This window comes from Camarhynchus parvulus, chromosome Z (genome assembly GCF_901933205.1).
Source record: "Camarhynchus parvulus chromosome Z, STF_HiC, whole genome shotgun sequence".
Lineage (NCBI taxonomy): Eukaryota > Metazoa > Chordata > Aves > Passeriformes > Thraupidae > Camarhynchus > Camarhynchus parvulus.
Genome location: NC_044601.1, coordinates 50,485,895 through 50,513,777, shown reverse-complemented (window position 1 = coordinate 50,513,777; position 27,883 = coordinate 50,485,895). Strand labels below are relative to the sequence as shown.

At 35.0% G+C, this 27,883-nt stretch overlaps 1 protein-coding gene across 3 annotated transcripts in view; it reads left to right on the top strand.

The window, feature by feature from the left end:
• The window catches only part of IPO11 (importin 11), an 80,582-nt gene that overhangs the window by 10,995 nt on the left and 41,704 nt on the right, over positions 1-27,883 (top strand). For all 3 annotated transcript variants that reach the window (XM_030968149.1, XM_030968147.1, XM_030968148.1), the window contains exons 5-21: positions 316-416; positions 5,188-5,260; positions 8,593-8,796; positions 10,458-10,590; positions 11,537-11,595; positions 12,388-12,436; positions 13,645-13,715; positions 15,019-15,211; positions 15,977-16,129; positions 16,393-16,436; positions 17,333-17,423; positions 18,666-18,713; positions 19,344-19,449; positions 23,316-23,442; positions 25,393-25,426; positions 25,608-25,648; positions 26,690-26,806. In XM_030968149.1, coding sequence (XP_030824009.1) covers positions 316-416; positions 5,188-5,260; positions 8,593-8,796; positions 10,458-10,590; positions 11,537-11,595; positions 12,388-12,436; positions 13,645-13,715; positions 15,019-15,211; positions 15,977-16,129; positions 16,393-16,436; positions 17,333-17,423; positions 18,666-18,713; positions 19,344-19,449; positions 23,316-23,442; positions 25,393-25,426; positions 25,608-25,648; positions 26,690-26,806 — 1,644 coding nt within the window. The remainder of the gene's footprint in view (positions 1-315; positions 417-5,187; positions 5,261-8,592; positions 8,797-10,457; positions 10,591-11,536; positions 11,596-12,387; positions 12,437-13,644; positions 13,716-15,018; positions 15,212-15,976; positions 16,130-16,392; positions 16,437-17,332; positions 17,424-18,665; positions 18,714-19,343; positions 19,450-23,315; positions 23,443-25,392; positions 25,427-25,607; positions 25,649-26,689; positions 26,807-27,883) is intronic.

Sequence of the window (27,883 nt, the reverse complement as noted above, 5' to 3'; positions counted from 1 at the left end):
TATAGTAATTACTACCGTTATATTTCCTTCTCTGCCAGACAAGATTAGCAATACATTTGCTTTATATGTTGGGGTTTTTTTTAATAAGTCAAAATTTGGGCTGTGTGATAACAGTGATAAACATCTTTTAATCTCTAAAAATTCATGTTTAGCACAGTGTTTTCACTTCCCTGTCGAATGATGATTAAGGCTTTTTGTTTATGTTCACCCATATCACAGTGGTGTGTGTATTTCTACATATACCATAGCATGCCATTTCTGTCTTGCTTGTGGTATCTTGAGCAATTTTTAGATCTTTTTTTTTTTTTTTTACAGAATATCTTTACAAATCACAGCCTGGATGTGAATGTAAGATGGTTAGCTGTGCTATACTTTAAAAATGGAATTGATCGCTACTGGAGACGGGTTGCACCACAGTAAGTTTTGAGTTCTTCCACTTAACCATCCTAAAGTTGGCTTTGTTATGGCTGCCAGGCTGGAAAACCAGCAGATCCTTAGTTGGTAGAAGTTACTTTAGAATTTGTGGTGGAACTGACAACATGCTTCAAACTTCAGGACTTGCTGATAAAACATTTTGTCTTTATATTGCTTCTTATGAGTCCGTTCATGATTTACTTTTGAGAGCTGAGTTAGAAGGCTGTTTCATAGGTAATGGGTTTTGAAGTGATGCAGTATGTGTTGCAGCATTAACACCTGGGTTTACTGATAGTGACAGAAGTGAAAGGTAATCTCTTGGACAGTGAGAGAGACATTTCATTTTGTTTAAGTTGATTTGTATTGAATGTGTACATGGGAAGGAGGCAGTAGTTACCATACTAAAAAGTTCTGGTCTTCTTTTTTCATTGTTTTGTTATGTGGGTTCTGATAATGCATGACAAAGAGTTCTCCAAAGAAGATGAGAAATAAAAGCACTTTTCATGAGCACCATGTAATTTACTTAAAATTTACAAAAAGTGCCATTTTAATATGAAACCTGTAGAATTATATACTTCCCAGTCTTTTGTGTGCTTATTTTTTTTTCCTTTAAAAACAGGTGTGATTTCACAGAGTTTCAATTCCAAACTCAAAGTCTTGCAAGTGTTCAGTCTCAAGTGCTTGTAATAGATGGGACTGTCACTGTCAGATGTAGGGTATTAGATGGAATTCTAAGTACAGTTTTTCTGGACCACAAATCTAAGTTAGTATTATGATGCAAACTATGATTTTCATTGTTCATTGTTTGAGATAGTTCAATGTATTTTGCCTTGCATTGTAAGCCTTTCCAAAGATCTACCAAAGGAGTGAAAAATTATAAAATTCTGTATCCACAGCACATTTTAAGTAGTGTAGTACTCCTTCATTATGGCATAGAGCACTAGAGTATTTGTATGTGTGAATTAGTATATAATTGCAAAACATCTGCAGGCATTTGCATTCTTTTTTATGTAAAAGTAAAATCTCATGTTTTTCATTAAAGACAGCATATATCTTTGACATTTCTGGTTAACAGGATTCTGCTTAAAAGACTGGTACTTCGCAAGAACTATTGGAAGAAGTTAAACATTGTTTCAATTAGTTAGTATTTTTAGCCACTAGTAGCATTTCTGGTAAAAAAAGTGTAGTTTATTTCTTGCAGAACTAAAAACTAGAATTTTACTGTTTGAGGTAAAAATTAAATAGAAATATTTTAATGTAGTTTCCCTGTAGTTTTAAATTAAATGCAGTTTTTAAAATAAATTTTTCTTGGCTATTAAAGATTACATGAGTTAAATATATATTAAATTTCCAATGCAACCCTATTTTTCCCCATTTCTAACTTTTCTGCCACTAATTTAGTGCAATTAAATGATAAAATAAATTTTAAAAATTGTTGGCTGCTGTTAAGGATTCAATGGAGTAGTGCATACTAAATTTTTAATCTGTGTCCGACTGTTTTTTTTTCTAAATATGTTAGATGTGACATTTTGTCAGCCCTCAACCAGATCACATTTCTCTTAGAATATGTTGAGGTAATTTTGAGAAATCCTGATTTAAACTAAATTTTCAGTTGATTATTTTGTGAACCAATCATACTTTGAATACTGTGATTTTTTGAAGGCTCATTGTAGATGCTGTATTTTTGTTGTCTTTGCAAAATTCGTGTCTTTTGTCTTGTGTCTCACTTCAGCAACTGTCTGCTCTCCATCCATAGTAGTACATCAAAGCATGTTTTGATGTACAGATCAGGCTTGAAACTGCATTTTCCAGTGAGAGTGATTTAGAAGATGAGCCTGTGAACTTCCTCCCTCCTTTTTCAGGCAGCTTTTCATATAGCTCTGGCGAAGAGCCTAGAGTTGTCATAGCCTCTTTTCAGGCACTATTTGGCTTCTTCTTTTGAAATTTGTTGTCAGCCTCCTCAAAAGCTGGTCTCACAGGATGATTTTGTATGTGGTTTTATTTTCTTCAGAAATGCTTTGTCTTGATTTCAAGAGTTGAACATGTTTTTGATTTTACAGACAATTACTTTTGTATCGTGTCTCTTGTGGCCTTGGTTCTCTTATTTGAGTACTATGTTAGCAACATGGTACAATACTTTAACAATACTTTTCAAATATGTATTTTCACTCGTGTGATGACTTCTCATAAGCCAGAAATCCAGATGTGAAATACCAGGCTTTTTTAAAAAAAGCTCCAAAATAATTTTTGAAGTATTTGGATGTATATTTCTCCATACCACAAACACAGAGATAGATCAAAGTAATGTGGAATTTGCAAATTGTGAAAGACTACAGCATGGCAGATAGTACTTAGAAGTTCATGTGTAGATAAAGTTGTTTTAAATTTTGGGCACATAATTCAATGCTGAAGGGAAATAATTGACTGAGTGAGACACGTTCTTCCTAACTTCTCGCCTGCCTGTAACTTTTACAGATTGAATTGTGGAATTGGCTTTCTTGCAAGGCATTAAGGGAGGCTGAGGGCAGTGGTGCCAGTCTGTGTCTGCTTCAGGGGCTGAGGGTGTCCCTGTTCTCCGGCAGATGTCACTCTTGTGTTGTTTGAACGCTGAGTTCCTCCACCCACGGTCCGGCAAACCCTTAGGAACTCTGTCACACAGTGCTGCTAGGTGACACTTGCATCGACATTGATTTCTTAGATTTTTTCATTACTGTTTTCCAGTTTTGCTTATCACAAGCTGGTGTCTTTAAGGCGTTGATCCTCATGAATCTGTTTCTTTTCTTTCCTTTGTTTTGTCTGCAATAGCAAAAGCTTAATTACAGCGTTTTTATTTACAGTAAGTAATGAACTGAATTCTTGATGCTCTTAGACTGTGTATATGATAAATTTAATATAATTATAATTATGAAAAAGAATTTAATGCCAGGGATCTTGTGAGCCCAGAAACAAAATGCAGTAATATAGTAAAATGGGGTATTTTTTTTCTTTACAAACCAGGTTTTACATGCTTTCTATTGTCTCTGAAAGTGAGGTATTATGCAATCTACATTTAATTGAGTATAGATTTGAAAATTTTATTAATAAGAGCTTTTAAGTTTTAGAAACCACTTGGAGGATGCCTGGATGTGTGGAAATTATATACTGTATTTTCATATTATAAAAGAAAAACCCTCAAAAATTTATTGTTGGGGAACATCATCTCATGGCTTTAGATTAATAAGTAAAATAGTTACATGCAGAAACACTTTTACTGTTGCAGAAATCTCTGTAAATTTTAGCCAAAATATTTTTAGGGATAATTTAATTTTTGGTGGAAAATATCTTAAAGCCTATGTCTTGATTTAAAATATAAAAAATAAAATTGTGGCTCCTGAATGCTATAATTACCTTGGAAATAAGACTTAGTGTACAGTTCTGAGTCACCAGTGAAACAATGAATTGACCCCCTTTTGTACTATACTTCAAATGACAAATCTTTGGTCTAGGAAATAGTGAGTACTCGTGTTTTTGTTGAGGTGAAGACAAAGTGAAAACTAGAATATTTTTGTCAATGTTTGTTCTTATGGCAATTCCTGCCTCTATTTTCTTATTATTTTGAGATTAATATTTAGTATTTGTCTAGATTAGAGTAAAACCTATGCTTTAGGGAGCTTGATATATAATTTTAAACCTCAATATATAAAACTAGTTGGTTAATATCTGTGCCTGCTGTCAGACAAGAGGAAGTGGTTGTGTTGCTGTGTTTAATCTTAATTTCCAGCCTCTAGCCCTCACTGAGATGTGATGTTTGCATGCTTCTAACTCATTGCAATGTTAGGTGAAACTTTCATTTGAACAACCTTGCATGATAACTTCCAGGCTTTTTATGAAGGAGAAACAGTTTTCCAGATGCTATCAGTAGATGAAAATTTGTTGGGATTTTTTGTTTAGTTTGGTTTGGGTTTTCTTTTTCCCCAATAGTATAATCTATAAATACCAACAAAACCTTTTTTAGAGCAGTGTGTTGTGTTTCCTGCTTGGAAATTATAGTAAATTGCATCAATGATATAAAATCTGAAGTAATACAGGAGCGATATCATACTGTTACTTGTGGTCTGAAACTGGTAGAGGTCACTTAAAATTAAGTATTGAGACACCACAATGAGGCACTTGAATAAAAATTAACCTTTATGGATTAGATTTTTTTCCCTGCTCACTATTTTCCCATGCACTTTATGGAGAATATATCAACATACTTTTCACACAAAGCTATAATTTTTAACAGATCTGTACTTTTAAGTGTAAATATATTGCTTTATTATAGGAAAGGATTTATAATAGAAAAGAGTTACTGCTTTTACAAAAAAAGCTGTCATCTGATGTGGTGATTGCCTTATTCTGGATGTTTTTGGCAACTGTCCTTTAGTATACATGGCCAAATTCATGTTCAAATCCTCTATTCTGTCAGTAATAACTATATGCCAATGTCTATGAGCAGTCCATTTGTATTTTGTACAGTTTTGTGTTTTTTCATTATATATCTGTGTATCTCACTCTGTCAACTCTTTTGACATTTATCTTTAAAAAGGTCACTTCGGGTCTCAGATCGTGAGACTAAAATGCCTTATAAGTATTTTTTTTTATGATTCCCTCTCTTTTTAAGGATATTTGAGATAGTGGAAGAACAAAGCATGTTATTTTATTAGTTTTGATAGTTTTTTGATAGTTACAAATGAATTGATAGTAGTTTTTAAATTGAAAATAAATAATATTTTAATAAATATATCCTGGCAGTGCTCTTTCTGAAGAAGAAAAAACTACATTGCGTGCTGGACTTATCACCAACTTTAATGAGCCAGTGAATCAGGTTAGTGCTGATTGTTTATTACTCTTGCAAGAAATGCTTGTGTTGATAGATATCTTGTTTTCTTTCTTCACAAAGTGTTTAATTATAATAATGAAGTTGCATTTTACATAGTGCTTTGCAGACAGACCTTGAACTGAGATCTTTTACCATAGGTCATAACTCATTGAATTATAGAACCACTTTGGTTGGAAACAACATTTTGTCTCTGTGGTTTGTTTCTTTTGGGGTTGCAGTGGCAGTTTGTTGTCCCTTGCTGCTTATGCAACCATTTGGTGAAATTGTTCAGGGAATGGATGTAGCTGAAAAATAACCTTTCCCTGAGTGATTTTTGTTTTTTTCAGCTGTGTCTGTTCTCTTACCTGACTCCAAGTGTGGCCATGCAAGGAAGTGTGGCAGAGGCAGAGCAGGAGTGAGCTGTTGAGGTTGCTGCTGTATAAACCCACCTAAGCAGTATCGCTGTCACATGTCTAGTTACAGCATTTTAGTGAATTTAAATAAGCTTAATAAAGCTTCAGTGTGATAGTGTCTTTTCTTACATAAAGTGACTAATTGTAAGCTGTGATTTTGATTAGAATAAGAATTTATTATTATATTGAGTACAGAACTAATGTTAGGGGCACAGAATATGCCCATACTAGATGAATCAATCTTATTTTTGATAACTTCATCATGCAAGTATAAGATTCTGCAAGGAAGTATTTGCTAATATTTTGAGCTGGCTCTTAAAAAACTTTGTCAAGGAAATACAGAAATGATAGGCATAAGGTTAAGATTCAAAAGAAAAGGCATTGTGAATAAACTTCAGTTCTGCAGACGGTTCAGTTTTAACTTATTGGGATTTCTTGACAGGATTAATGTAACTTCTAGGATTTAGAGCATTTTATCAAAATTAGGGTAATTTAGTCTTTGTAGAAGCCCATTGTGAAATGATAGTTTTGACTAGACCTAAAAATTTTCATTGCAAATACAATTTAAAAAAAAACTATAAAGTGTTTTAAAATTTGTTCTGCAAGTATAGTTTCAATGTAAACAATATGACAAATATTACTTGTTTCTTGTATTTTAACTAAAAACTATGAAGTATGTCAAACTGAACCATAGCATGTGTCATTTATGCTTCTACTAGGTGTAATGTAATTTATCAAATATTTAATTTTGAAGTTTGTATGGGTTTTTGCACATATTAATAGGTAAATTAACTAGGAAACTCTAATATTAAATATATTTTTTGCAAACCAAAAATCAATCTTTTTTTACATACATTCATTAGTATTTCATCAGTTTGCCTGCTAAGATGATAGCATAGCATTTTTCATAGTTAAGAATGCCACTGCTGATGAACAGTTCTGGAGTTCTCTGACTATAGTTGCAGTTGAGATTAAAATGTCAGTTAAAAATGTTCCAAAGACTAGTGGCTTCATGTTTTGTCCTTGTGACATTTTTTGGGATGTCATTTTTTAAGATGTGGACATTTTTATTTGTTTTTATCTCAGCAGTCTAAATAATTGCCCAAACAGTTATGTGCGATATGGAAATATGTTTACAGAGTCCATATCCCTTTCTTTCCCCTTGTTCCCCAATCTGTCTTGTAGGTATCCTGAGGTGTCCTTTCCAAGGAATCTTTAGTTTAGTTCCCAGCCTGCTTGATATGTCTGAGTTTTGATATCCTGTGTTCCTGATAACTGCAGTTTTCCAGTCACAGACAGTTCATAACACAGTTGCTATCTGCCTATGCTTTTTGCATCACTGAAAGCAGAAAAAATTATGACTCTTGTATAGAAAGAAAAACAACACCAAAAAAGTGAGAAATAGGCATAGTATGGAACTGTGATGATACAACTTGACTTCCAGGGGAGGTGTAGGAGAAAAAGAGAACATACCATCTGCTGAAAGCGTAATTGCCATGCCCTCTGAAGATATTTAGCATATGGAGGGAACAGTGGAACAGAGTACTTCTTCAAATGTATGACAGCAAGTTCTTTTTCTTCTTTCTCCCCATTTAAAAAGCTAGTGCTCAAGATAAAAGCACTAGCTTTTGGCTTTCCTGGGAAGTTCCTTCTTGTGTCACACAGGGAGAAGAATTTATTTGCTTTCCCTGTTATGTCAACTGACGTAATTTGATATTGTAATAAGTAGGGCTCCCAGCTCTTCATTGTGAACGTTGACATCATTTTCCTGAAACAATTCTTCTCACTAAGTAGCATGGTAGGAATAAGTATTGTGGAAAACTTGGTGGGGTTGTCAGACTCCAGATGAAACAGCTCAGGCACCAGTGAAGAAGGGCATTGCTCTATCTTTCTTAGGCCTGTAAATTGCTTGGATTCCTTCTGGTAGCCTAAGAAGGTGGCTTCTTCCCCAGGCTGGAAGTGTGGTTGTTCTAGTGTGCTGAGGGAGAGAGTGTCTACTTCACTAATCCAGTCAAGGACCTTTTCAATTAGAATGGGATAAGAACAGGGAAAACAAGAATGTGAAATTTTTGGATATTTGAGGTAGGGTTTTGGGTGACCATGCAAAATATGCTAAGGAATGTTAGGGGAAGGGAGTTGCACAGCAGCCAAGTGTGGAATAGACAGAAAGAGGGCATAAGAAGGGCCAGTCATGTGTAGACATGGATGGTCTGTACCTGTATCTGAACAAATCCTGTGCCTGATGACCACTGCCTGTCCTGTGTTCCGATTGCATCACTGACTTGTCTTACTGTGTAATCTCACTCTGTTCATCATGCATGTGTGCTCCAAGGACCAGGTTCCAGCTGCTGGCAAGACTGGTGCCAGTGGAATTTGGGCCTAGCAAGCAAAGTCAGATGGTATGAGTAGTGCAGGTGCTCCTGGCCTGAGGTTCTGAAGATCTGGAGCAAGAGAGAGAGTCTCAGTTCCAGTTACTGGGATGGGGCTTAGCTTACACATCTGTGTTCCTGGGGCTAGGAATGGCTCTATCTAAAAGTCAGGTAGAGCCGAACTATGAGTAATATGTATTCAGCAGTGTATGTTCATAGAAAGTGATAGAGAAGATCACTAAGTAAGAAGTGGTTCCCAGATATTTGTTTCTTCATTTATGTGATTTCTAGGATAAATACAGTTACTGGTGTTCATGTAAAATTTAAGCAAGGTATTAAGTGTAGTATTTTATGTAATACTTGCTACAAACATAAACTTTTTCTCCACATAAATTTGCATTCAGCAAACCTAAAAACAGCTTGAGAAAAAGCACAAAAAGTCTTATCAATCCATTCTAGGTTTTTTTTGGTTCAAGTTTAATTTGACTGTGGATCTTGTTGTTATTAATTTCCTGAATGCCCTTTGACTTAGTGGTGTCTGTGGTTTTTTTTGCAGATAGCAACTCAGATCTCTGTACTGATTGCTAAAGTTGCCAGAGTGGACTGCCCAAGACAATGGCCAGAACTTATACCCACTCTTGTAGAGGCTGTGAAGGTGCAGGATGATCTTCAGCAACACAGGGTGCTACTTACGTTTTACCATGTTACGAAGACCCTGGCATCCAAACGGCTTGCTGCAGATAGGAAGCTTTTCTATGATGTAAGTAATGTGATGCAGTATTGTACAGCATGCAAACTGTGTATTGTACATGCTTGCTTCTTCCTGAGTTTAGCTGGCAGGGCATTAATGGCATATCTGTGAACTTAAATATCTGCCCTTGGAACAGAAGTGCTCTTATGTTGTGGGTATCTGTGTACTATGGAATAACTGGAAGTAATTTTCTGGGTGAGATGTTTGAGATCTTTATTAATTTTGCATACAGCTTGAGCATTATCTTAATTTGTGTAAAGATGCCGAGCTTCATCTGTAGAACAGTATCTGCATATCAACCTTATGATGTACAAGATCTTACTTTTCTAGGAATTTATGGAGTTTTTTTGGAAGCGTGTTCTGAATTTTTAAGTCAGTATAGTCTTTAAGAAATACCAAGATTTAGACTTATATACTACCATATTTTAGTTTTTACCACCAGCAGGAATGTGTTTGAGATTTTTCCAGGGCATCTCTTCAGGTTAATTAAAAGGCAAGATGTGAATGCAAATGCCAAATCTCAAGTCATTCAGCTTACATTCTCCACTGGAAAAATCCACTGATTAGAAAACAGACGTAATTTTGGCTGTAGGCCATGATCTCCAAACCCATTTGGAGTTGGGCAACAATGTAGTACCAGCTAACTGAATTTAGTGACTTAAACATTTTTTCCAAACATGTTACTCTGGAATTTTTGAAATTTTAGTTTATTCTTTCATTTTAAAGGAAAAAGTGAGTACTGAAAATGAAGACTGTTTATGGATGTTTACCTACTTATCTATGTAGAAATTTCTGTCTATGTAATCAATAAGATGAAATTTTAGCCATCAGGAGTCTGAGGCATTCAAGACTGACTTGTAAATAGGACCTTTACTAACCTTTACTCATTCAAAGCAACTAAATAAACATGTCACGTGCTTTTGACTCCATTGATATAAGGTGTAACAGACTAAATGCAGATTTATGTAATTATGAAGCCATCCATTGCTGCCATAACTGAGTGAGAAAATCTTCATCTTCTGTTTGTAATTCAGAAATCTTTATCAGTTAAGCACTGTGTGTGAACTGTAATGTGAATTAAGTTAAGAGATTTGTTCAGTTCTACCTGATTAGAAACTATTTGTCATTCTGTGTTTTTAAAAAAATGAGTATTTGCAGCTATCAACAAAGTTAGTTTTGGTGTAGGCATTGTTCAATACTATATTGCACCTGTAACTGCTAAGTGTGTCTCAGAGTAAGATGATTCAGACATTAATTTAACTGTAAGATGGACAGCTTGTCCTTGTCTTTGTGGGAGAAGAGGTGATGAGGAAATCTGATAATTTTTTGAAGTGTCATACCATATTATGCACCAGCTGTATTTACTGAAAATCAGGTAAGAAAGGAGCCCTAAATAGTTTTCTTTAAGGTGAGATTCATAGACCCGAGTAGTCAGGGACACCAATGAGAATCATAATATCTTCAAATCAAGACAAGGTATTTTTCTGGAAAATGTCTTAGGGTTAGTATGACTCATTACAAAGAAGCAAATTAAACATTGTGGTCCGTGATACATACAGGAAGCTGGATTAAATATTTTAATAGTCTAAACCAGCCTTTAAAATTTGGGGATTTATTATGGTATAGCAAAATTCAGGAAACAAAATACATTCTTCACCTTCCTTTTGCAGCTTACATCAAGTATTTATAGCTTTGCATGTTCCTTGTGGAATCACCATACAGATACATTCCTACAACAGATTTGTACAGGGGATGAAACTGCAGCTGCAAATTCCCTAGAAAGGACCTTGTTGTCATTGAAAGGTAATAATATTAGAATGGTGTTAAGTGTAAGGAATCAAATAACTTACTTCACAGGGAATGTGTAGAAGTTCTTTGATAAATAGTTCCCATTCTCTAACAAAGCCATTCCCATTGGGAATAACTGTATTTTTGGTTTGTTTTACCTGTACTGTTAGCAAGGCAGGAGGACTATTGCTCATGCAGAAGGGGAAGAGAGTGGTTTTGTTTCTCAGTATGTGAGAAACTGTGCACTCCGCTGTGCATGTTGTAAGAAGTCAATGTCTAGGAGGTTGGAAGGTGGGTGGCATAACAGGATGTTTTCTTACATGTGTTGTAATTTAGGCTTGCATGTCTTTAGCACTTAATTGAGGAAGCTGAGCTACAAGTTTAATTCCATTAAGTTCATCCTGTGTCCAGTGAAAAGCTAGCCTTAGCAGTTAGTTTGTCTTAGGTTGATGCTCAAGGGCTTATGAGTGGAGTAAATGCATATCCTGACTACTTTGCTGCTTTTAACAGTTGGGATTTTTGTATGCAATTCTTGCAATGTAAATAGTACATGTCCTGAGTTGTTTCCAAAGATGCAGTGTGCAGCTTTTGCTGGGTTACAGACAGTGATAAACCTGAGAGAATTCACAAGGGGCTTATGGGCCTTACCTCACTGTACTTGGCCCTTTTCCTACTACTGCAGGATCTTTCAGGAGTTAAACACTTAAGAGTTTTGGCAGAATTCTTTCTGATGGAGTAATTCTTAAAAGTTCTCTTCATTATTTCACACAAGATATATTTTGAAGTAGTTTCAACAAGGTGAATGTTAGATATGGATGAGGCATCCAGAACCTAAAATTATGTGTATTTTTTAAAGTGTTGAGTTGAAAGAAAGGCATGGCAAGTGGAATTGTAATTGTATTCTGAAATCTGTTGAAGCAAGAGCTAAGAAATAGCTACACAAGTAATTTTTTTTTCCTAGTGCTTCGGAAACTAACGGTCCATGGCTTTGTAGAACCTCACTGGAATGCAGAGGTGATGGTAAGTGTTTCTAGTTCTAAATTAGAAAACTTTTTTTATGATTTCAGGTGTTATTAGAGCTATGTCTGAAAATCATTGAGAGGCACACATTTGTATTATGCAGAGGAAGATCAAGCAACATTCTCTCGAAGTTGTCCTCAGCCAAGGGCTCTCAAATCTTAGATGGATTCTAATGGCATCATGTTTAAAAAAAGAAAAGACATCCTTTCCAATTTACACACCACATGGTGGTCACACTTGTTACTTACTGAAAGATGCCTTACATGTGCTCTCCTCCCCCCAGTTAAAACCATTTTGTTAAATGATGAATTTGATGCCATGCTTGTCCTATCTCCTACATTTGAGAGAGATAAAAGCCTGTGGTCTGCAGCCCATGGAGAGGGTAGGGTCAGACAAAGAGACCCAAGCACCTTCCTTAACCTCCAGTGCTGCCTGTGGAGGAATTGAGTACCTACAACCTACGGCCTACACTAGGAAGTTGAGAACAGGGTAGTACTTGATAAGCATATTTTAAAGGACGTGTCTCTAGTTACCTATCCTTCCTTCTACTAGAGTTGCAATGCCTTTAAGTGGTACTGATAAGGTCAGTTTGGATCATCTGTGCAGTCTGCTTCCTAGTTAATTGTTAATTTCTTGAAGAAATTGTTCAAAGTAATCGAAGAGTTCAGTTCAAAGTTATGTGATCATTTCTGAGCTGGTAACATATATGAACTAACTTTAGTCTGACATAATTTCGTTCTCATAATACAGTGCAGAATAAGCTTCACCTTTAAAGACACGTTTGTTTTTCAGGGTTTTCTACATGCTGTATTTGAACGGCTGAAACAGTTTCTGGAGTGTAGTAAGTATCTGAGCATTTTTCTTTGTATTCGTTGTTAAATGTTAGAAAATGGATGAAAATATATGGCCTACTGCATCATCAATAATCATTTAGGTGCAAGGTATTTTTTGTAGAAGTTGACACTATTTCTTTACATGCTGCTGGAACTATTAAAGAAGAATTCAGTAAAAGTGTCTTTTTGTATCACTGGTCTAAAATAACATCAAAATTCTATTTGTGTCATATTTCAACAACACTTTTTATGAGAATAGATGTCTAAAGTGAATAGGAAGAAATTTTTTTAAATAAGTTATATGTAATTTTGATATTTTGGTGAAGTTCCTGGGTTCAGGAGCCTGTACTTTGGTAAGAGGGCTGACTGGGGCTTTAAGCCTCATTTTTAGAAGAGGTGGAAATTGCCTCCAATTGCCACTTTGGCTATGCTACAGTCAGGCTTCTTCTGGCTCTTATTTCATTTTTGGTAAGGTGCAGAGTTTGAATAGAAGGGATTGAAGGCCATCCCATACTGAGGTTTGGAATTTATTGTAGTCCCCTAGATTATGAGGACTTTAGGGTTTCTGTGTCCTAAGACAAGAACTGAGCTGAACCTTCCCATTTCCACATTTCTAATCACTAGATTGTTTTGCAAAAGCAGGTACAACTACCTTATAGGAGTAGTGTTTGCTTTTCTTATGTTGTGTTTCTGCCTGTATGCTTTCAATATGGCCCTTTCTGGTTTTTCTTCCTTTTAATAAAAGTTTTGTCTGGTTTTTTTTCCTAATTCAGAATGTTTTCTAATGCCCACAATAAATTATTCTTTAAGGTGGAGTTTCTAGAAAAGCACATAATAGTGTGCGGTTTTATTAAAAGGACATCTTTATATTTTCAATGCATAATTATTTTCTGTCTGTACTAGCATTTGCTTGCATTATTTTAACTGCCTTTTATAATTGAATTTTCTGTAGTAATGTCACAATTTTTATAGCCTGATCAACTGCAGTGAATTTCAGTACAGTTGAGAGAAACAGTTTAAGATTTTTCTATTCTCAGTCATTACCTTGAATTTGATTTGGAATTTATTTTGCCCTAGAACTTTTTTCAGGCTTAACTTAATCTCTTAACTACAGTAAAAATAAGTTCTTCTCCAGTGTTAATTATTTCAAACCTAGCTATCCAGAAAGAAAGTCAAAGTCTAAAAAATGATAGTGGTGAAATGTCTGATTTACCAGGTAGAAGTGTAAGAGCAGAAAGCATATGCAGAGATCGTCTAGAAAAGACCATAATTCTGTTCACTAAAGTGGTAAGTAAAATCTCCTTTTGGTCACTTCATAGTTTATACTTCTGGAGGAGCAGTCCCCATCCAGACACTTAGGTGTCTTAAAGTGAATCTGTTTCAGACCTTTCAAAGAAGTGGAAGGTACTGTAACTTAAGACTTCTTTGTTAGGAGATGTATTTTTGAAGAAAAGGGTGTCTGTTTACTCATGATGTTGTAAGTTGCAGCAGTGAAGAGTACATTTTCTTAGCTCAAACAAAATTAGGTGCATTTCATAAGTAAATTATTTAGCTAGGATTTGTTTAAAGAAGAGTTTGGGAAGCATTGGTTAAACAATGGTACTGGTATTAAGGAATAAAGAAGAGATAGGCTTTTCATCATACCTTTTATAGGTAGTTAGGTCACTGTTTCTATGGCTTTGTTAGTTCTGTGGAATTACTGGCCACACTAAATAATCAAAAGAAAATGACCAACATACTCTCTTGCCCTCTTGGACTTGTCAGCTGATTCTGTGCAAGTGTTAAATGCATATTGTATTGAAAGTAATGTTAACATAGACACTTGGTCTTGTTCTTTTGGTTTTGTTATTTTTTTTTAAGTTACAAAACCTACAGAGTTCTCATTGTTTTCAGATTCTATCTAGAGGCCATGGGTGTATTTTAAATATTCAGCCTAGTTATCAGAAGTAAAAAGCACCTATCAGCTTCACCAAAATTGAGCTGAAAATGCTCTGACACATTATTTTTGGTCTTTGTCATAGTACTTAGATTGCAAATGTGAATCTTTTTTCACAGACCTGATTAATCTACCACCTATAGAAATGCACATGCAAGAATATAGGTTTAGACATTTTTGCAGTACTAAAGGAGATTAAAGGAATCCACCAGTGTATTTTAGATCACTAATTGGAAAAGCTAAATTGAGGAAGCAAGTGCTTGTGTACTGCATTAGTTATGTTGGGGGGGGAGTTATATAGCCCTCATACTGCTTTTGCTTACACTGATTCCAGTAGGGATGAATTATCTGCTGAAATACTCACTGTTTCAAGTATGGCTGATATATTTTATTTATTACTAGTAAGCTGGTCCATTTGAAAATTGGTGTTCTTCCTCATACTTTAAAAAAAAATAGTTTCAAACCAAAATCAAGAATTTTGCCATTAAATAATGCTTCATTAACAATTGATACTGATCTCAATTACCTGTCCATGTTCAGTTTTCTATAGTTTTATATAAATTGGCACCTGTTTTTGATAACTAGTACTAAAGCATTTAATAAGACTTCACCAAAAATGTTTTGATTTTTCTGTTTCTACTTCCTCTTTTTAAGCTTTTGGACTTCCTGGATCAACATCCTTGCTCATTCACTGCTTTGATTCAGAGATCACTGGAGTTCTCTGTAAGCTACGTTTTCACAGAAGCTGGTGAAGGAGTTGTATTTGAGCAGTTTATTGTACAATGCATGAATCTCATTAAGATGATCGTAAAAAATTATGCATACAAACCATCCAAAAATATTGAAGGTATTGTCACTACTAAAATAGTTTTTCATGTCTTGAGAAACATTTTGCTAGCTATTCTCAACAGTTAAACTCCTTTATTAATTGAAATATTGAAATATGTATGGTTCTATCTCTATATTGAGAATTGTTATTTTAACTTTTAAGTATTAAGGTATATAGATAATGACATTCCAAAGGAATTTTAAATGCAGAAGGAGCACAAATATCTTTTCTTTTTTGATTGTTCTAGTTTCTATTGAACGAATTTTAAAAAGTACTGAGGTATGGAGTTTGGTTTATTATCATCAACTAGTTTGTTGCATCTTTCCCATGAGATATGTTTGATAGAATGGTGTATTTCTGTAATTAACTAATACTAGTACAGTGAAATACAGTGGATTGGAGATGCAGTTCAATATAAAGGAGTTCATATGTTTTGCTTTGTAGGACTGTTTCATTTTGAAACTTCATACATTGCAGTATGTGTGAATTAAAAAAAAACCTCAACTTTTTACATTAGTGGCAGTGACTAGATAACAACTAGCATTCTCTATGAATTTGAAAAAAGTTTTATATACGTACTGGTATGTGTCAGAATCGATTACTTGCTTAAAAACCTGTCTTACCAGCTGAAAGTCAGTTAAAGTCTGCCATGAAAGTAAGTTTTTTTCTGTTTTTCTCAGAGGATAAGAATTTCTTATGGATTGATTTTTCTAATTTTACTAGACTAGTCTTTGATCATTAAGCCACTTAATTGTAATCTGAAATCTTCATGTTTTATTTCAGACAGCAGCCCTGAAACTCTTGAAGCACATAAGATAAAGACTGCTTTTTTCACATACCCAACACTAATGGAAATATGTAGGAGATTAGTCACTCACTATTTCCTGCTGACAAAGGAAGAATTGACTATGTGGGAAGAGGATCCAGAAAGCTTCAGTAAGAAACATGCTATATAGTTGATAGTAGTGTAATTAGATATTTGCCTAAGTGCTTCATATCCACATTGTCTCTACAAATCGTCTACTGCAATATTGGCTGTTTTATTTCCTGCAGTTTTCTTGGGCAAATATTCTTTCTAGACGTTCTTTTTGTAATAAAAGTTTTCTTGATAGTCTATGATACCCTCTTAACCTAACACTAGACTTTATTTGAACCATAGTTGAAATAATGCTTTTGTTCTTGTCTTTGTGGAATAATAGCTGTAGAAGAGACTGGAGGAGATTCTTGGAAGTACAGTCTCAGAGTAAGTGTTCAATATGAAAGAAACCCATTAAACATTCCTGAATGCAATTCTCGATAGTTTTGTAACCAAGACAGATAATATTTGGAAAAAAAATCCTTTTGCTTCTTCAGATTTAGTAAAATTTAACTTTGTTCTTTTTTCAGTATTCAAACTTGCTGAAATACATGGAAATCTATGCACTTCATATTGTAGGAGGGAGGGAAAAGGAGTTTGCTTCACCATTTGAATTATGTAGCATCTGGTTAAAGCCAGTAGAAGTTGTCTCTTTTTTAAAATGATAATTAATTTAATCACTTATGACTTTGTTAGTAGATACGATGAGTGAAGGAAGTTCCAGGTGCATCTTTATTAATTATATTAATTAATTAATTATTTTATTAGTTAATTTAGTGTTCAGATCAGAAATATGCTGTCGTAGTGTATCTCCCAATTGTAACTCCTGTGGTTTGCTCTGCAGAGAGATCTCAAGACTTATTTGCTGGATTACTTTTATTTTAAAACTAAAAAACCTAGCGTGGTGCGCATAATATTCTGGTTGTAAAATGGTGTTCAGACCAGGTCCCTGGCCTAGAGCCACTAAGCCAATACACCAGCAAGCTGTGACATACCTGCAGTGTGGTCACTGGTGGCACAGCACCAACTATTTCACTCCACAGATTCACTGTTCTTCTGCCACAGAACTGGTTGATACAGATGCAGCCATCAAACTCTTGCTAGAGTTAAGCACAAAGTATAGTAGAAAGAAAGTGGTATTTCTTACAGTATTAATTTTGCTACTCTTGTGTTCTAAATTGTGATTTTCAGTGTGAGGTATTCAGCACTTAAAATTTTAGCATAAAATGTATTTTACTTGCCTTTATTTTGATAGATTCTAACCAGATCTTTTAATTTTTCAGCCATGCATGGAAGTCCTTTTTATTGATATTTTTCATGAATATAATCAGACTCTTACCCCAGTTCTTTTGGAAATGGTTCACAGTCTACAAGGTAAGTTATTGAAAAAAATAAGGGAAGTATAAAATGTAGAATTGTTTACATTCATAACACACTCTTGCCAACTATTAAACAATTTGACCTTGTAACATCTAATTTTATATAGTGCGTTCTCTCTGTATTTTTGAAAGTACATAATAAGTTAATATTCCAAAATTATTTCTAAACCCACCATAACTGAATGCACTGTGTATCTAGGAGGAGGAAGTCCCAAAGGGTCTTTGGTTTTTATTGCAACTATTCTAGATAATTCACAAATGTTGTGACATTTCTAACTTTATGAGGTTTCAGGCTTTCTTAGGAGTGATCCACTCCCAAGCTTAATGAATTCTTTGGGTTGTTAATAGTTGGGAACTTCCCGTTCAAATGTTACAAGGCAGTTCATGCTGTGTCTCTGCCAAAGTCTTGGAGGATGAAAAAAATTTAAAAGAGAAAGTTTAAGTTATGCTGTCATTTTGTAGAGTCTAGATGACTTTCCAAATCTGAAGAATCTGCTTTAAAAATTTAGAGGTTTTTTTGTATGAAGACTGAATTATTCATAGGTTGAGGAGTGATTAATATTTTCTTTGTTTTACCTTATGATTCTTTGCCCCCAAACTAAGTTTTATAATGGCCAGGAAAGATAATAAGTGGGAGTGGCTTTTTTTTCCCCTGTCAGTTCAGCTCAGTTTGTTTCCCCCCCAGCTGTCTTAGTTGAGCTACAGTATTTTGTATTTGAGCTTATCAGAAAGGATCATTACATTATATTAAAATAAAATAAATAATCATTTTCTGAGAGCGGTTACTGACTTCACAAAATCTGTTCATAAAGTACTTTGTGCACAGGTTTTGGGACGGCTTCAGAAAATATTCGTTTTTAGGCACACATATATGAAAAATCAGCGAACTAGGTCTAGGACTCTTTTGGATGTAGTACTATGTGCTTGACAGTTGTCTGCAATTTGCAGGTTTTGAGTATTTTCATTTAAAATACTTGCTTCTGACTTATGTGTATGTTAATATTAAAAATGTTTGTCTCCAACAAAGTAAGTCAAAAATAGAGTGTGAAAGCAGAAATTTGATTTTGATATAGTCACTGAACAAAGTATCAAAACTGAAATGACTGAACTTGTAAATTGAATAAAAGCAGTGAAAGCAGTCCTAATGCATGTCTTCCTTTCTTAAAGCATTTAAGTGCAAAGTTGCTTGTATTCTTTGTTTTAGTGACACTTCATTTATTTTAACTTTGGCTTGTAGGATCTACCAACGTGGAAAATACCAATGCTATACTGATTAAAGATGCTGGTAAATTAAGTTTTACTTTATCTTTGAAGTAACAGAGCCACTTTTGTATATGTGTTTTACTTCTTGAAAATTGCATGAAGAATTTGCAAGATTTTTTTAAAGCCATTTGGAAAGTGGGACCTAAGTCCTAATTCTCCTTTCATTGATGTTGGTCTTCACTTTTGAAAATGTTTATGTAAAAATGCACTTCTTTTTGGCTTTTTTTCTGAAATAAGCCATCTCCTATACTGTCCTGTTCTTTCTGCTCTGCCAAGTAAATGACCTTCAGTATTTTCTGAAGAAAATACTCTGTCCATTTTACAAGTGAGGAGATTTTATGGCAAAAGAAAATAATTGTTTCTTATGGAACTGTGCTTGATGATAGAATAAGATCCTCATTGTTCTTTTGACTTCTATTTTTTTTCTTGATAATCTAATCTTTCTTCTGTAGTGTCTTTATTTTACTAATAATTTGCACCAGAGTTCCTTTCATCATGATCTGATAAAACTTTCTTTAGAAGATATGCTTTAGTTTTGTTTTCTTTATTATGTTTGGGTTATGAAAATGTGGTTTGAATATTAATCTGATTATTCAATATTAAAAAGTTAACATTGAAGTAAACAATAAGCATAACTATCGTTTTTCCCCAGTGTATAATGCGGTTGGACTGGCTGCTTATGAACTATTTGATAGCGTGGATTTTGATCAATGGTTTAAAAATCAACTATTAGCAGAACTACAGGTTTCTCATGACAGGTAAACACTTTGATTTGTTATGCCTTCATCATTTAAATATAAGCGATTGATACAATCGCTTGATAAGATATAATGCCTAAAAATTGCCAAGCTGCAAAATACTCAACTTGAAACATATCCACTAAATGAGGAGAGGTATGAAGTGCTTACAGATAACTGATAGCAGTCACAGAACTGAGTGTTATTGACACTTCTTGTTTAAATTACTGTGTGGTGAATACTTCAGGATTCTGTAGAAGTACATTGTCTGTCTTCTTGCATACATTAGAGTTGACTAAAGCTTCTCAGGATAACCACCTTTGCTTGTTTGAGAAATGATATTGAGGCCTCCAGAGACCTCTAGGCAGTGGAGTTCAACTGAAGTCTGTGGAAATCACCCCTGTAAAATGGTAGTTTAGCCAAGATAGTGATTTGTTCTTCTCTTTAAGTTTAAATACAAGCCCTCTGTAATTCTGATCAGTTAATTTTGCTGCAATAAAGGGGGGAAATAATGGTTTGGGTTGTGTTGTAAAGTGTGGATGATTGCACCTTCTTCTGCATGAAGAGTTTTATAAAATCCATCTGCTGTGGTATTTCCTTTCTCACAAAGGTCACCCTCACTTGGATGTCCTTCACAGGAGTACCTCCTATTGTTCAGTGGATAGATATCATGGGGTATTTTGAAAGATCATTTTTGGCATCTCAGTACAGACTGAGCTGTCGCTCTTTGTAACTATCTGGAAGACGCTGTTCCTCCCTTTCCCTCAAGCTCACTCCCCAGGGGAAGGACAGTGACCACTATTGTGCATGCTAATCCTTATCAGACAAGTTCAAATCAGCCGTTGACTCTAAATAAGTATGTCCTATTTTTCTCAACACAGTCATCAGCACTGACCCGAATGTCCTTTGAAGACTGTTACTATGTTTTTCTTCTACATTTGCAATTCATTTTACCAGTGGCAATTTTTATGTGAAACATAAACTAATTTGTTTCCTTATACCCTTAGGAGCTGCTATAAATTGTAAATTATTTTCCATAATGGGTCTCTAGTCAGCTCTTTTATTTCTAAATGCTCTATTTACAAAGAGAGTTCAGTTTCCTGTAGAGTGGAACTTAAAATGCTTTTTTCTACTACAGTAAACTTTGGAAAAATTAATTACTTATTTTCTGATGCATAACCTTATGTTGGTGTCAAAGAATGATTGCCACAGTTGTTTACTTGCTGTCTCCTAATGCTTTTATTCTTCTCATTAGACTGGTATTTTTTACTTAGATTTACTTACTATTTTCAAGTTGCCAAGTACTCTACTGATTAGGCTAAATGTCAGAAGAGCAGGAAAAAATGGGAGATCTTGTGTGAGATTTTCTGTTCATTTTCTGTTGTGTTCCTACAGCAACAGTCTCCAGATAAAGCTGCCATGATCTTAGAAGCCCATGCTGGCTATGGCATTTTTATGCTATTCACCCATATAGCATAAGTAAAACTGATACGTTTTTTGTTGTTGATACAGTTGTATTACAGTCAGGAAGACAGCTGATTTAACCATTTGGTTGGCATTTGTGATATCCCAGGATGAAGTTAGTTCCTGTGGGGACAAAAGCTTACAGTAGAAGTTGTCTGGAATTTTGAAACCCTGTTTACTTTAACTGCTTTTACTGCCTTCATCATAGGAGACCACCATGGCAATAAGGGAAGGCAATGTTTGTGGCTTGAATGGAGTACTGCTTCAACAGCAGCTTTGGGAATACATATGCATTCAGATAGGGTGCGTTGGAGGGCATCCTCTGCTGTCCCACAGAATGTCCCATGGTTACTTGTGTGCTTGTTCGGAACTGGTTGATGCTTGGAAACACAAACCTATGTGCTGTCAGCAGTGAGCATGGAGTTTGTAATGTTTTGTTTTCTCTAAATGTTTCATTACATCTTGATAGTAAGCCCATCAACCATGACCACAGTAATAGAAGAAATATAGAATTAAAAAAAAAAGTTCTAAAAGATTTTTAGAAATAGTGCACCAGGAGATTTATCACTTGGAATGATGCTTAGTTTTGTACTGATTTATGAGAAACTTTTCCATAACATGAAAGTATGTTACTGAATAAATTTTTTTGTTGCAATTGCTCATTTGTAAAGCAGCATTTCCTCATGAGAGAGAAAGTAAAGTACTTTTGACTTGGACAACCTCATACAGTCAGACTGCTTAAAGGTACTGTCCTATGACTAATGCAGCAGAGATTGCCTTATTTTGGAATATGATCAGTTTTCCTATGTGAGCTTTAGGTCCACCAGGCTTAGTGGTGGACCTATACTCAGTCATTGTGTGCTCTTTTTGTAAAAGCTAATCTTCTGAAAAAAACCTAAAAAATAAAGCAAAGCTTTTCCCGGAAATAGTGAACGTAGAAAAAGTGGGACCTCAAAAATGAGCACCTATGAGAAACTTCAGTATTAAAAAACAAACCCACAAAAAACTTCCAAAAAAACCCAAACAAAACTCAACCCAGACAAAACCGAAACACGCACCTACCCCAAAAAATCTCAAAAACATGCTGTATTTTCTCTACCATGGAGAGAGAGAGAAATAATATGGAGACGTGGAGGTAGGATATGTGTATTGAACATATAGTAGATATGACCAGACTTGAAAATCTTTGCTATCAGCACACTGTTATGTACTTAGATAATGTAATTTAAAACTTTTCTTTATGTGATAGTGGTCTATATTAAAAAATACATATATATAAAAATCTCAATAAAATATTAAATACTCTGATGTTTACAAGATTAGGTGCCTTCTAAGAGTAAAAAAAGTTGTATCATCACAGCTTCTTGAATAAAACAAAAGATGCATTAATAAGGCAGTGTTTTGTGTAAGACATGCTTCAGTATGTGTTATTTATGCTTCACTGCCACTCAGTAAACACAAAGCAACACTGGACTGTTATTCCGCATTAGATGTGTTCCAGTCCAATGAATTACTTTATATATGCCATTTCCACAACTTTTATGTTCTCTGAAGATGTTCTTTGTTTATAGTCTTATAGTTATGGGAATGTTTAATAAAACACACTTATTAAAGGTAGAGAAACCGCAATAACTTCAGTTTAAATGTCTTCTTAATGGCTTACAAGGGAGTACTTCTTCAAGTGAAAAACACGTTTATGATAACAATATATTAGTTAAAATTCTCTAAATATGGTTCGTCTTTCTTAACTTTATACATCTGGAAGTTAAACATGTAGTTATGAGTTATTTGATCAGTGGAGAAAAATAGTAGCTCTGTGAAATGCTTTTCTTAATCATTGTTCTGGTTTGTTCTTCCCATCAACTCTAAAGCTGTTTGATTTGTGCCCTTGTTGTGGCACTAGTGCAAGATTAGGTAATGTCTGTTCTTAGAATAGTTTTAGACTGGTGAAGTGAACTACTCTGACAGTTGCTGTAGTGCAGTCCTTAAGTTTGCATTTTTAAATTGTATCTGACTTAAAATTTTTGAGCATAAACAGAATATCAAGGGAATTGCTGGGAACTGTAGTGAAAGCAGTAGATACCATGACTGCAGTAATAAGTGTAACATTTATTTTTATTTTTTTAATTGGTGTGCTGCATGTAGAATGACCTGCATCCCTAGGGAGACATTCAAGATTCAGTCATTTAGGATGAAAATTATCTTTTTCAGACTAAGCTGGTTTTTCCTGAGCCTTTTTGTGAAGAATTTTAATGGAAACTTCAGTTTTTGCACTGAAGTTGATATTGAACAACTAAGTCATTTAATTGTTTTGGGCAGTAACATTTTCATCATGATTCTTGGATTTCTTTTTCATCAAAGTACTCTATAACAACTAGTGTAATGAGTTAACAAGTGCAATTTTTTTCGTCCTACTTTTAAAGGTATAAACCAATACGCCGACGAGTAATATGGCTGATTGGACAGTGGATTTCTGTAAAATTCAAATCAGACTTGAGACCTGTTTTATATGAAGCAATTCGTAGCTTACTTCAAGACCGTGACTTAGTGGTAAGCATAAATAGCTAATCTTTTGGACTACGCATTTGTTGTAATCACAGATGAAACAGAAATACCTCACTTTGTGTACACTTGATAGAGAATTTCCTGACATCATGCCTTTAAAGTCTGTTGTGTCTTGCAAAAGATAAACCATTGGGAAGATGTGGTGATGTTTAATTGTGGAGATACTGAACAGTAACATCAAATACATTAAATGAGGCCTAAATGTTCAATAAGTGATGACTTTGGTGGGAAAATGAATTCCAAGAGTAACAATCTGATTTTATAGGAATAAAATTATGAAATGTCTTACAGTGGTTTATAAACTAATGTAGATAGAACTGAGTTATTTTTTAACTAGTCCCTTTAGTATACAGCATTGATCAAGGGAGTTTGCAGATCACACCAAGCTGGGCGGGAGTGTTGATCTGCTGGAGAGCAGGGGGGCTCTGCAGAGGGATCTGGACAGGCTGGATCATGGCTGAGGCCAGTGGTGAGAGGTTCAACAAGGCCCAGTGCTGGGTCCTGCCCTTGGGTCACAACAACCCCAGGCAGCTCCACAGGCTGGGGCAGAGTGGCTGGAAAGGACCTGGGGGTGCTGGTGACAGCAGCTGAACATGAGCCAGGGTGTGCCCAGGTGGCCAAGAAGGCCAATGGCATCCTGGCCTGGATCAGCAATGGTGTGGCCAGCAGGGCCAGGGCAGGGATTGTCCCCCTGTGCTGGGCACTGCTGAGGCCACACCTCCAGTGCTGTGTCCAGCTCTGGGCCTCTCAGTTCAGAAGGGACATTGAGATGCTGGAGTGAGTCCAGAAAAGGGCAACAGAGCTGGGGCAGAGTTTGGAGCACAAGTCCTGTGAGGAGTGCTTGAGAGAGCTGGGGGTGTTTATCCTGGAGAAAAGGAGGCTCGGGAATGACCTTATCACTCCCTGAAAAGGACCTTGTGGCCAGGTGTGTTGGTCTCTTCTCCCAGGCAACTGGTGACAGAGCAAGAAGAATTTGCCTTGAGCTGCACCAAGTGAGGTTCAGGTTGGACATAAGGAAAAATTTCTTCACTGAAAGAGTTGTCAAGCATTGGAACAGGTGGAGTCACCTGGAAATGTTCAATAATGTGTGGATATGGCAGTTGGGAGCATGGTTTAGTGATGATGGTGCTGGTTTGGTGGTTGGACTTGATGATCTTAAAGGTTTTTTACATCCATAATGATTCTGTGATTCTATGGTTATTTAGGCATTAAAGCTACTTGCTGACAGGATACGATAAATGGCATTGCTAAACTATTAAGTACAAATCTGTAGTTTTAAGCTACAACTTCAGTTTACCAGCAGGTGAGATGAAGTTGAGATGCTGGTTTTGCTACTGTTTATTTTGTTTTTGTTTTTAAACAAACTGGGCTACCAGCCCACAAAAAAAAAGCAACCAATAAATAAACTTTGCTAGTTTGGTAAATACATATAAAGTAGCAATTGCCAGTCATAATAACAATTTCTGTGATTCCCAAAGACAGCTTTAGCAGAGCAGAGTGTATTTGTGTTTGCGGTTTTTATTTAATGCTTTCTAAGGCATTTCTAAGCATCTACAGGAAGAACAGTCTAACTTGTTGAGTTTATTAGATTCTGTGCTTCTTGGTTGACAGCAAACTGTGAGATAATTCCAAGTAAAATTTCTCCTCTATTGCAAAAGTTTTTATCACAGTCTAAGTAGATATCTTCTTGTTCTTGAAGGTTTTGCCTGAGTAGTTTTTTCAATTTCTACCACTTTAGCAATGACAAATAAAATGAAAAGGATACTCAAATGAAAGTGAATGAAAATGAACTGACTACATTTCTTAGAGGATGATAGAACACAGAGAGTGATTCAATTTCCAAAACATCAAGTGATTTGATATTGTCAGGTACTCTGTGGATAATCAAAATTTTAATGGACGTATGCATGATGCTTCTTGACTTTTGTCTTTCAGGTTCGTATTGAGACAGCTACGACGCTGAAGTTAAATATCCTTATTTGCAAAGCTGTTTGATTAGTTCTTAATTCTGAATTACTGGAAAACAATCAATTTTAAACTTACTACCAAATTCTTCACATCATATTTTTTGAGTATCCATGAAATATTTGCTCATTTGAGTCTTGGTATCTGTCTTCAGTCTGTATTATTTTTCCTTAATGTTTGTTTACCTGTAGATGACTTTGAGTTCAGAACTGACCAGTTCTTACCGGTAAGAGCATTTACATATTCTGAAGAGTAGATAAATACATAGAGAAAAGCAGGAAAATATATTTTCCAATTCCATTTTGAACTGCGTTGTTTCATAATTGATGTGCGTGCATGTTTGTATTGTGTGTTCAGTCTTCACAGACCAAATATATACTCATACTGTTGCTGTTAAAATTGCTAATGTGTAGGTACATTTTAGTATTATGCTATTATGACTTTATAGCAGTGTGTTTAGTGCTTTATATACCAAGTGTTGCCAGATAGTAAGTTCCTTTATGATAAGAATATATTGAAATTTTATCTAAGAAATACATCTACACAACTGTGGCTCTTCTACAGACTTGTTTCACGCAGTACTTTCCAACCTGCTGCTTCTTAAAAATATTAAATACAAGTGTGTGGTTACAGTAGTGCCTTTAAAAGGCACCACTTTCTAGTTCTCCTGTGTTTGTGTTCTTTACCATGGTCATTACTGTTGTCAGTTAGTAAACAGTGGAAAGAGATAAGTATGCCAAAGTTTTATTTTGGTCACTCTAATTTAGCAGATGTGTTTCCTCATTTCATTTTGACTTCCATGTTAATCTCAACTCTCTTGAGAACAAGCAAACCAAAATGCAGAGTGCCTCTAGACTGTAAACACTGGAATTTTCTAAGATGTCTTTTTTGGTTCAATATTTAACTTTTATTTACTGGCCCAAAAGCTGGAAGACTACTTTTGGTTTGACTCTAATAAAGTGCTCCTTCTGGAGAGACAGCCTATTTTACCTGTGAAATCACATTTACACTTATCAAAACATGAAAATGGTATATGTTCAAACTGATCATGTTTGAACTGGTATGTAGTGGTAGATGTGAATTTTTTTACCTTGCTTAGTCAGGGATTGGGTAGTGTACTTTTTTGCGAGTGAAAGAGTAATATTTTGCACACTTTGTGTTTTCAAAGTTTATGTCTTAGAGTTTTAAGCATATGTGAAAATTAACAGTTCATGTGACCAGTTATATTTTTGATGGTCTAATCTGTGGTTCTTTATTTTCCTTTTAGTACCTGGAGTCCATGTTTACACTGCTCTTTCAGCTACTTCAGGAAGTAACACAATGTGACACCAAAATGCATGTTCTTCATGTTCTGTCCTGTGTGATTGAAAGAGTCAATATGCAGGTATTTTTTAATATATGTTTCAGTTTAAACTTTGTCCTAAGAATGTGGAGGAGGACGTGTTGTGGAAGGAAAATGTCATCAATTAATAGACTGGTTGTTGTTGTTGTCAGAGATGCGCACACTGTTGGCATTACTTGATCCTCTTCTCAATTCTCATTCATCTTTTGTGTAAAATGTTAACTTACTTTCCTCAAGTTATGCAAGTAATGTATTTTTTGTATTGAATCAGCTTTGAGAGTATTGAAGGAGTTTTACATCTTGTGGCATTTCTTGCAATTTTATTCTTTTATTTGTGATTTATTCGAATTGTCTTATATCTAAGCAAATATTTTAACCCATCTTAGATATTAAAAAAAGCATTTTTGGGGAAAAATGCTTTGCACTTGTAGGGAGTGTAAAGTTAAATTTGTAATTTCTTGTTGATACTGATATGGGTCAGCATTGCCTCTACAGCACTCTCCTTAACTACATGACAGGTTTCAAATTCACATTATGAATTCTCAGTACTTTATTGTTAAATTATGTGCTTCAGCTTTTACATGAAGAATTAGAAGATGGTTTTGCAGAATTAAGCAATGAATAGTTGGCTCCTTTTGTCTCAGGTTTTGTTGTGGTGGGTTTGGTTTGGGATTTTTTTTTCAGCATTACTGTATTAAGGACAGATATAATGCATGTCTTTGAGTTTATCTCCTCTTTCTGTAAGTAATCCTGTCTGAGAGCTGGATGAAGCTTTCATAATTGTCCCTTGAAGAAAAAGTCAACATGACAGCAGATTTCCCTGCAGTTTAGAGAAGTAGCATTAAAAACAAGTTGAGAAAGAACCCTTGAATATGTTTAGGTTAATTCCTAATTAAATACTTTCAAAGACAAATAGATTAACCTTTTAGTATTGAAGACCATAATAGAAAATAATACAAGCTAGGACAAATCTCTCAAAGTTAGACAGTCTAACTTATGCTCAGTGACTCCAGAGGTTATTGAGTTGTTTGTTTGTGGTTTTTGTTGTTTGTTTTGTTGGTGGTTTTTTTTACTGGGACTGTTTCTGGTTTTAAAGAATGCTGTTTAGGAATCCTGTCT